This window comes from Falco naumanni, chromosome 4 (genome assembly GCF_017639655.2).
Source record: "Falco naumanni isolate bFalNau1 chromosome 4, bFalNau1.pat, whole genome shotgun sequence".
In the NCBI taxonomy this organism is placed as follows: domain Eukaryota; kingdom Metazoa; phylum Chordata; class Aves; order Falconiformes; family Falconidae; genus Falco; species Falco naumanni.
In genome coordinates, this window is record NC_054057.1 from 82,996,763 (window position 1) to 83,007,286 (window position 10,524).

Here is a 10,524-nt window from a genome sequence, read left to right on the forward strand (position 1 = left end):
CTGTTTTCATGAACAGATATGTGCCAAATTCCTTATCTTCCGTCCTTTTTATTGGAAGCCTCTTAGATTGAGTGCTCCGGAAATGTCGTGGCTGAAATAAAAAGATAATTTTGTACGGAAGAATTTGTCTGATATGATGTTCACTCGCTCAAGAACAATGAAACACCATCTTGCCGTTAATGTGATTGAAATATTTGTCTTTCAGATATCTTTGCTTTTGGCTTGTGCAGAAGTGCAGGCAAGAAGCAGGCTGGGTAACATGGGGCTGAATGCCCTCCTGCAGGGCACCTGCTTAACAGGACCACACCAAGCGAATTTGATCCAGTCTCGTTAAAAGGGGAGTCACTAAATAGAGATGTACTGCATAACAAAGTGGGTTTTATAAGGAGAAATCAGTGCTGTGGATCCCTAATGCATTGCACAAATTTACAGACAAGATTTTGAATAAGCAGTAAGCCTTTGAGAAGTTAAGAGAAGCCAGGACGTAGCAGGGGTTGCAGCTGACGTGCAAAGCAACCATCTAACACTGCCTGCATCCAGCCCTTCTCTCCCCTGAGCTGTAATCCAGGATCAGTTGAAGCAACAGTGGAATTTCGTCCGTGTCCATGTTTTGTGTGTGGGTCTCACCCTCTTGATCAATACAGGCACCATCAGCCCTGGGGAGGAACAATTAGAACCAGACTGAAAGCAAAGCCCAAATCAAGCAGATTTGGTACAGGAAATCTGGTGGTCTGACCAGGGCTGTGAGGCTCCATTTCACCCTGTTATCACTCTGGGGGTCTAACCAGTTTGCTAGTGATATCGCTGAGGAGGAAGGCAGATAATACTAAGAGCAGGGGCTGTTAAGGGAGCCAGTTCTCTATCCTCCTACCTGCAGGCTGCCAGGTTTGCATAACAATATTGCTTCCCTGGTGCTCTATACCCAGATGCAACAGGCTAAAAAAGGGCTTTTAAGATGACAAAGCTTTCTGGGTTCCATCAGCTGATTGCCAGCTGGGGGAAGTCTCTGACAAAAGCTTTAAATTTGCCACTGTGTGCATTTTCCCAGCTGCAGAGGCTTGCCGAGGGGAAATGCAGGGTGGCAGGAAGGAAAGGCAGGCTCTGAGAAAAAGCACTCTCAGGGGCCAGATCTGCTAGCATCAGGGAAGATAAAGGTTTTGGGGAGCACAATAGGGGGGAGCTTGGCTTTCTGAGCAGGGTTTATTCTCAGCATAGATGACGCTTTGTGGGTAGCTGTCACAAAGCAGATACGCCTGGGGTCAGGGTGCAATAAGAATTAGAATTTGAGCATGTTTGCAACAAGGGCTCGGTGATCAAGTGTTATGTGTCTAAAAATAAACTTTCCTGTATTTTCTTCTTCTAATCAAGAAATCCTTGGGATTTCTGCTCTGTGGATTCAGGAGGGGATCAGCTGGGAGGCAGGGAGAGATGTGATCCTGTGCCTGAATGCCTTCCAGCAGCCCGCTCTAATGTTTTGACAGGATAAGAAAAACACTGTGTGAGCTGTTATTTATTTTGGGTACCCTTTTAGAAGGAATCTCCACAACTAAAGTCGTAGAAAATCAGGCAGGCAGAGGCTTTGAGAGGTTGTTAAGAGGATCAGCTGCAAACTTTTTCTCTCTAGTAATAATGCCTGGGCTCTCTTTGTGCAGTGACTCACCTGGAAGCACTCAGGCTAAATTGGAAGCACAGTCACTGCCCTCTCATCCCCACTGACTGGGTCTGTCTTTCTGTTTCTAGTGTGTGTTCACAGCACAGAGCAACTTCAAGAAATGAAAGCTGACAGTAGTTGGAGTTCAGTGCAGGGGTGGAGGTTGGACGGTGAAATAGCTGCATCTCAGTTTTTACTCCCCATTTTTGAAACCAGCTAGGTTGGCGTGTAATAAATCACACAGTGGTTGTGCCTTTCTTTGGAGAGGTGGTGCATCAAGGAAGGGGAAGAAAATGAAGGGATGTTGGTGGCTTTTTGGTCGTTGTGTAGGCTGGAGCATGAAAAAAGCCAGAAAAAGCTGATTAGTAGCGGAGACCACAGCAATGAGATCTGTGTGCAGATGGATGGAAACCTCCTGGAGCTAGTAAGCTGCTCAGCGGCCCTGGTCGGTCATTTAAGACAAGGGGCTGGCTCATGTGTGACCTGGGCTGGGCTGCAGGCTGTAGAAGGTTTCAGCAGGAAGTCTGTTTGCTCATTAAAGCTTGGGGCAACATCTGACAGATCATGAAAAGCTGCAGACAAACCTACCCACAGGGGACAGGGACAAGCCATGAGCTGCAGGGTTAGAGCACCAGGCTGGAGGTGAAAGCACCCGGTTCCCTCCTTCCTTTTCTGCTTTCCTGCACGTGCCTTGGTTTCTTCACCTGCACAGGGGTGTTATGAAGCTTCCTTCTCTTTATAGTATACTTGGATCCCTATGGTTTTAAAGTGCTTTATAAGACCCAGGCAGCCTTACAGTGGTCTGATGGTGCAGAGAAAGCATTCTGATCTCCACAGGCTGTTGCTTTGTGCTCTGTTAAAGTCAGAGATTTGGTTTAGCTACGTTCATAGAACTTGAAGGAATACAATAGATTGCTTTGGCAAGAGGATCTGGAATGGACTGCAGAACTGGAGGGCCATCAAATCTGGGCATCAGGCTAATTTCTGGCATCCTTTCCTGAGGCAAGTGATATACAGTAACACAGCTGCCAAATAAAGTGATACCGTCAGCTTCCAATCCTTCAACCTCTAAAGGAGATCCTTTCTTTCAGGAAATGATCCCTCTCCAGTCTGCATTTAGCCTGCAGCTGGTACCTGCCACCATGCATGCAAGCTCAGGGCTGGGAGGTGTACCTTCATGTCTGAGCTGGCTCTGTGAGATAAAATACTTTAGAAAGCTCTCTGTAAATGCAATAAAAGAATCATCCCTCTGCTTTCTAGCAGATGCTCCTTTCTAGCTGCAGTCTGGGGCTGCCTGCTGCCTCAGAAATGCCACTTCCCAGCCAGAACTGAGAGTTACTCCTCCTTTCCTCTTGTTTGGTTTTTGGTTGTTTTTTTTTTTTTTCCACTTCTACTCTTCAGAAAAAGGCCAAACGTTTGCCCTTCGTGTTCCTCAGTCCTGCTAGCAAACACCTGTGACTCCTGAGCATTTAAGCAGTTTGACAGCCCATGTTGTTGAATAAGCAGCCTCTTAGGTAAGGACTCAGGGATGTAAGGAGAAAAGTAATTGCTGATATGGTCTGCACCTCTAGCAGCTATTTCTGTGGCAACCTGTTGGGAAAATGGAGGCATTTGGGGATGTGGGAAATTAGAGATGCTATAGACATGGGTCCATGATCAATGAGCTACACCACAACACAGTTGCTTATGATCAGTGGAGAGGCAAAGATCTCTGCTGCAGCCCAGCTGTTGTCCATCATGGGGGCATTGAAATGGGAGGAGAAAGGGAACTGTTAGCTGAATGGTTAACAGCTGTGCTCCTCCTGCCTTTCTTCACCAGGGCTGCTCTCTAGCTATGAGTAAGTAACTAAACCTCCAGCATCTGCACGACTTTCTCCTTTTTTTGTGCTTTCCTAGGAGTTTTTCCCACTGCATTGGCAACAGGTCCTTGCCCTTTTTCACACTGCCTTTCCTATCTGGAGGCAGGACCCAGCACCTGATATCCAACTGTCCCTTGCTAAGGCTGGCAGAGACAGTGTCACGCAGTCTGATGTCTCTAGGCTGCTGCTCTGCTGATGAGATGTGACTGTTGCTGAGGTGGGAGCCGTTTGCTCACCAGCCTGTGAGGAAATTGCTGGTGCTTGCTGCTGGGGTAGGTGATTGCCAGCAGTGGCAATGACACCAAGGAGCGTGCTCTGATCATGCATCGGCAGATGCTTTGTGGGAGATTTGCAGCCCTCTGACACTGCCAGAGGGGACCATGGCCCTGGGGGTCCTGGAACAGCTCAGGCACAAAGGACTATGAGTCTGATTTTCCCCTCATTGATCTGGGGACAAGCCAGAGCATTTCACTGAGCTCTGCAGATCCAGGCCAGATGAGGAGAGTCAGTGGGAAAGGGAGAGCCCACGTGGGAGGCCACCATCTCTGCCGGCTTTGCCTCCTGAGGGACATCTCTCTCTCCCAGGTGTCCCTCCCCAGTTCATGTAAGCTTTAAGGGCAGCTGCTGCTGCTTTATAAGCAGATCCTGCCTAGGGCAGTCCTGATCTTGTTCCACAGTAATCGCTCTGGAAGTCTTTCAGCCCAGCTCTTGTGCTGCACTTGGCCAAAGCAAAAATACTGAGCTTGGCCTGGAGGTTGGGCAGTGAAATGCTGGTCCCTCCCAGAGCTGCACCCCCAGCTGCCTCTGCTCCTTCCCCTTCAAAAGGCTTCCAGCTCTTCAAAAAGTACCCATGGGCAGGAGCTCATTGCCATCAGTTCCCGTTCCCCCCACCCCCCCAACCCCCAGTTTCAAAGCCCAGGTCATCAATAGGAAGGCTGGTTGAAATTTGGAAGAAGGATTGATTTGGTCCCTTTGACCACCTCAATACCAGCATGCAGTGCTTCTGTGCAAGTCTGATGTGCCAACCCCCTCTCCTGAGCGTTTAATTGACCATTATAATTGTGGGGCTTCATTTTCCTCTGGAGTTTCTCCTTAAGGCACAGATGAGGGTCACAGACTTGGAGGGCATCTCTCATTCCCCGTAAAACTGCCCACACAGCTATAAGCAGCCAGCCCTGAAGTTTTCCTCCCAGAAATGCTCTGTAGCTCCCCAGGCCTCTCTTGCTCTGAAGACCCCTTCGCCCTTGGGAGTGTTTTGGCTGGAGGAGGCAGCAGATAAAATCCCGGAGCCAGCAGCAGTGCTGTGGATGTGTCAGGAGTGATTGGGCTCTCTTGGTGCAGATGGTGATGGAGTGAGATCAGCCGCTGGCAGAAGCTGGAGGGGATGTGCTCAGGAGTCAGGGCACAATCTCTGCCGCTGCCTGATTTTTTTGTGGCATCTTTTTATTTATTTGTACTTGAAATATTTTTCGCCCCGTTTGTCTCTGGTCCTTTGTGCTTGCTTCTGGAGAACAATGAAACTGTGGTATGTTTTTGCAGTGGTGGCTATAGATGGAGTCTGCAGCCATATAAGTACAAAATCTTACCCTTCCAAATCATTTCGTCACTTTTCCTCCTTGAAAAATGATCTGCCTCCATCAACCTCCAAAGAAGCACAAATAAAAAGAACAATTTCTTTCAAATGCAGTTCAGTATTATCAGATGTATGATGCAGAGATCCCAGCGGGCCTGGTTTTGCCTGTGTTTGTGCCTGTTTTACTGAAGGGATGGCCATAGGAGTAAAGTTTGTTGAGCTCCTGAGTTACATCACGACAAACAGAATTTGAGCTGACCCTCTTGCCCAGTGGTGACAGATTTATTCCAGGCCAGAGGGCATCTCACCACCTCCAACCTCCCTGATTTGCAGCCAAGACCGTGTCCATTTCCAAAAGGTGTTTTCTGCTCTTTTTGGAGAGAGGAGGTACCATTTGTGACCATTTTGTGTTCCCATTGTGCTCTTTGCCACAAGAGCAGGATGGTTTCCTGTTAGTGTTCTTTATAGTCTGGAAAAACATTATAAACTTTTTAACAGACTCATAAATGTCAACTTTGTGGCATCATGTGTTGTGGTTGGCTCCACAGTCACCTCTTCCTCATAAGCCCTTGAAACTATAAATAGGGAGAAGAGTTGGGAATGGCCAATTGGAGCATTGAGAAGAGGCTGGAGCAAAGCCCTGACCTTCAGAGATCTCACCCGAAGGCAAGGACGGATCAGGGCTGAGTTCTTACCAAGTGATTTCTCCTTGATGGAAAGGACTGGCAAGGCGGGATTGTCTTTGCTTTTTGCATCAGGAATGTGGTCTGTCTTATGTCTGAAGAACAAAGGAGTGATTTGGGCAGCTGTAATTGCATTTTTGGAGCGAGTTCCTGTTCAGATTTAACACTGTGACATTATGCTTCTTATGACGCGCGTAATTAAAACAAAGTAAAAATAATATCTTTTAGCCTGCTGTGGCCCGGTCAAGGAGTCAGAGAAATGCTGTGCTCCAAGGAGGAGTGTGGAAAAGAGAAGAGGGTGGAAGGGACAAGTGGACTGTTTTGAAAGACAACTAAAAAGGAGGAGAAAAGAAAACAAGAAACAGGAGTAATGGCAATTTGTTCATTCCAAACTTATCATAATTTCTAGACCCTGATTTACTCTAATCCTTTTGTTTGAAGTCCAGCTGCATTTCTGGTGCATGATGAAGGGACCACATGCTTTTATGTGCCTGCAAGCTTTTACCCTTTTCTGACCTTTTACATCACCCTTAGTCTATCTAAGGAGCCTGGAGTTCCGAGGATACAGGCTGAGCAAACATCTCTCAACTGGTGATAGGAACCTCTGGAAATATCTTGCGAGTTGAATCTTACCACCCTCATCTGTCTACAAGGGACTTTCATTTTGTGTTAGCCCTCAAAGCAAAAAGGCAGTATTTTCCCAGTGCCAAAACCAAGCAACCCTCAGCCTGTGTCCTCCTGCCCAGTCACCAGCCTTTGTTCATGCCTGGAGATTTGCAGGGAATCAGTAACTTGATTGATCTGCCCAGTGACATATCAGCAGGGATTTCCTTGTTTGATTTTATTGGCAATCGTGGTAGCACTTTTACCCAGCTCCTGGAAAGAATCGTCCCTTTCCATCCCTAACATGCACATCCATTAAATCCTGTGCCACATGGCCAGCTGAGGACTGGGGTTAATTCACCCCGTACTCTTGGGCAAACACAGTTTTTAAGGTAACGTTCAGGTGTCCAGACGACGCAGGGCAGACTTCTACGTGCTGCAGCAGTCTCTCAGGCTGTCCAACGACAATGATAAGAACTACAGAGGCCATCATCCACCCAAAGGTGTAGGGGCAGAAGATCTTTGATGATCTGGGATACAGTTAGGAACATGGCTGGGTGCTCGATGGTGTGCAGTGGGAATGGCCATCACTTCCACTATCAACACAGGTGCAGCTAGCTCCCTTGCCAGTGATGGCACATGTTGAGTGGAGAAGGGGAGGAGATGGTCCCTGGCTATATCAGGAGCTCAAGGGGGTATGGTCTGTGAGACTGCTCCAACTCCAAACTCTAGTAGAGGCCTCGTTTGGTGATTTCCACTGAAGAAATCTCAATATCATTGAGAATCTGCAGCTTGGTGATGGATGAAAGCTGCTTCTGTCGATGCTTGTACTGCAAGATTTTGTTTTCATCGATGAAAATGTGGAAATAGTCCTGGTCAGAGTAGATTTCAACCTGAAAGAGAAACTGTGTTATGGTCACCATGTGGCCACACATCCTTACCAGACCTTGCTGCCATCCTGTCAGTGAGTGCCCAGATCTTGGCACATGGACCTACAACCCACTTTAAATCCTGCCAGAGCTGACAAGCGCACTGCTCGCCCCTATTTTGGGCAAAAGGAGGGAAAAATTGAGCTCTTCATATAGCAGAAACTGGTGATAATGTAAAGCCTAAACTGTAAACAAATGCAGCATCCACAAATTATTGCTGGAGCTCTGCATGTCTGTGTCAGAGTTGTGTGTAAGTCAGCAGCAAATTAGGATACAACAGAAGTGCTAACAAGGAGACAGAGCCAGAGGGGATGTTGCTGAGTATGGTGCTGGTGGAAAAGCAGGGCTAGATCCATGAGGAAGACCCCAATATCGGCAGGGTCACTCCTGGCCCACCCAAGGACACCTGTGGGGTGACACAGGGTTACCTGGAATGGCTCCTTTGCTTCGAAGGGGAAGGTGCTATTAACCTCTTCCTTCCCCCAGTGGTTGGCAAGGAAGGAGTTGCAGATGATTCTGGAGCTGGAGAAACGAGGGTTAAAGTGGAGAGCAATTTGGTCTCCAGGATCACAGAGCAAATTAATTTCAAACCTAAGACAATAAGACAAAGAATTGGTAGAGAGCCGTGGAGCGACGCTGTTGGCTCATACAAGCCAGGAGAGCTGTGCGCAGAGTGTGTCCTTACATGCTTGTACTGGAACTGGTCTCGCCCTTGACCACGACGCTCCAGCCAGGACACATCCCCTCTGGGTACAGGGCCTCGAACTGCCAACGAGGAGGTGACGGTGAAACATGGCAAGATGGGAGAGGTGCACAGCCCTGCTCATTCCTTACACTTCTCCATCTTTCTCACTCTCTCCTTCCCCCACTCCTTTCCCATGCAGGCACACTCTCTGCCCCTGCCTTTTTCTCACTCCTAAATAAGTTCAAGGTCTCTAAATTGATAAAAAATGAAATTGTGACAATATCCAGTTGGTGAGGTGGGGTTTGCTGTCCCCAGGGTCTTTTATAAAGAGCTGGGGGGGATCAGATAGCAAAAATTAAAGAAGAACCTGAGTGCCTTCATTGTCAGCAGGACACAAAGACACCCTGCTCCTCTCCCCACCTGGTCAATACAAAATCTGAAGCAGAAACTTTGTGTTGCTTTGAAGCAGGGTGTGAAAGACAAGGGCTGATCAAAGAATGTGCATAATATGGCACCCAGCCCATCCTCACCCAGTGCTCACTCATGAGCTTCTGCCTGATCCCTCGTTCCACCCTTCCACCCGCTCCCCCCTCTCCAAGGTTAAACTTGCATAAAATGAGCTGGAAAATGTTCCTTTTTGAATAATTCATAGTTTTATTAAATAACTCATTTTAATAAGAAGTGCTTGCCATTTTACCCCCCCCCCTTTTTTTTAGCACTCTAATGATCTTGCATTTCTGAACATCCCCCTCTCCCAAACTTACTGCTCACGCTGGGAAAAATCTCTCCAGCCTTAGCATCTCCACTGCCAGCTGCATGCCTGCCTCTCCCTCCCTACAGATCAGGACTTTCACTCCCCTGTTTATTTCTTTGCCATGATTTCCTATTTTTCCAATGCATTTTTGGGTTGTGTGCATTTTTGGGCCAGAGCTGAGACATGACGATGGCCAGCCTCATGCCCTCATGCCTGGCTACTTTTGGAGGGCAGCTTTGGGAACCCACACAGGGTCATTCAAAGGCTCTGACCACACGAGCATTCGCTTCTGTGAAACGCAGAGATCTGATGGAGCTGACTTTCTGGTTTCAAACAGCAAATGGTGGTGGCAGCACCCAGGCTCATCTTGCCTTGACTCTTTGCTTGTCATCATTACAACCACCCCAGCAATAACACACCATGTACACAGGAAACGGCAGTTCCCTCTGCTGCCGGCTGTCCCGGTGGAGATGGATAGCAAAGCACAGGGCTCCTCTGCTAAAGCATCGCCTGTATTTTGGTCTCAGCTTAAACCCTCTAAGCCACAAGTGCTGCCATCAGGGCAACATTACCCCAGCCCAGCCCTGGTGTAACCAAGATGAAGGATCTCTCCTATTGCCTTTTATCAAAACTGGGAAGCTCATGGTTTTGCAATAGCCTGGACTGGGCTAAAATAGAGGGGCAGCACTGCAAATAGCATCCCAGGTCTTTCAGGATTTCTACCTTTCTTGCCCTTATCTGTACCGATGTCCTTTATCCCCAACCTGAGCCTGTGCTGTCACCCCTCAGGCAGGGCAGGCAGTGCCAGAGCCTGGCACAGTGCTTACCCGCGGTGCTGGAGCCTGGCACAGTGCTTACCCGCGGTGCCGGAGCCTGGCACAGTGCTTACCCGTGGTGCTGGAGCCTGGCACAAGTGCTTACCCGTGGTGCTGGAGCCTGGCACAGTGCTTACCTGCGGTGCCGGAGCCTGGCACAGTGCTTACCCGTGGTGCTGGAGCCTGGCACAGTGCTTACCCGCGGTGCTGGAGCCTGGCACAGTGCTTACCTGCGGTGCCGGAGCCTGGCACAGTGCTTACCCGTGGTGCTGGAGCCTGGCACAAGTGCTTACCACGGTGCCAGAGCCTGGCACAGTGCTTGCCCACGGTGCTCACCCGCAGCGCTTACCCGCAGTGCCATCCTGCTCGCCTGCCCCCGCGCCGCAGACCCCCCCAGGTGCTGGCAGCGGGGTCTATATAGAGGCCGCCGGCCAGGAGCCCACGCGCGGGGATTAGCATCGGCAGCGGGCTGTGGGCTCCCTTTCAGAGTGGGCTCAGGCATGGCTGGGAGATGGGGAGCAGCAAATCCCGCTGCCCTCCCGGCAGGGTCAGCCTGCTCATGCGTGCGGGGCTAATCCTGCCCCGCTGCTGCCCGGACAAAGGCAATCCTGAGCTGTGACGTACGGGGTGGACAAGCATTCAGGCTGTGGTACAGGGGGGCAGGTGTGTTTCATGCCTGAAGGAAGGATGGGGACTCCCAAAGTTGGGGGAGACACCAGGAGCCACATCCACTGCAAGGTCCAGAGAGAAGGGAGGTGGCAGAGGAGAAATGGTGGCTCCCACAGGTGCTGAGCTTCACCCCACCCCAACCACCAGACATTTCTTTTTCTCCCTGTTTTCTTTTTTTGTTCACTCTTTCTGGGTCACAGCCTGGCCCCAAACAAGCTGATGCCAGCTCTGTCACAGCCGCTTTTCCACCTCACGGTGTGCCAGGGCTGGCGGGATGCTGCTGTGCTGAGCTCAGCACACCCC

General features: G+C 49.5%; 1 protein-coding gene across 1 annotated transcript; it reads right to left on the bottom strand.

The window, feature by feature from the left end:
- Positions 1-7,097: 7,097 nt before the first annotated feature.
- On the bottom strand, positions 7,098-9,913 carry GRIFIN (galectin-related inter-fiber protein). The gene is made up of 4 exons (XM_040589488.1): positions 9,902-9,913; positions 7,984-8,063; positions 7,727-7,889; positions 7,098-7,262 (listed from the first exon to the last, which is right to left on the bottom strand). Exons 1-4 carry the CDS (start codon positions 9,911-9,913, stop codon positions 7,098-7,100), a joined length of 420 nt encoding a protein of 139 aa, XP_040445422.1.
- Between the last annotated feature and the right edge of the window lie 611 nt (positions 9,914-10,524).

Bases quoted from the DNA above. Each gene is read 5' to 3' on its own strand.
- GRIFIN (XM_040589488.1), bottom strand. The intron at 7,890-7,983 runs GTAAGGACACAC...TTATTGTCTTAG, and splicing joins ACCAGTTCCAGTACAAGCAT to GTTTGAAATTAATTTGCTCT. The intron at 7,263-7,726 runs GTAACCCTGTGT...TTTCTCTTTCAG, and splicing joins AAGCAAAGGAGCCATTCCAG to GTTGAAATCTACTCTGACCA.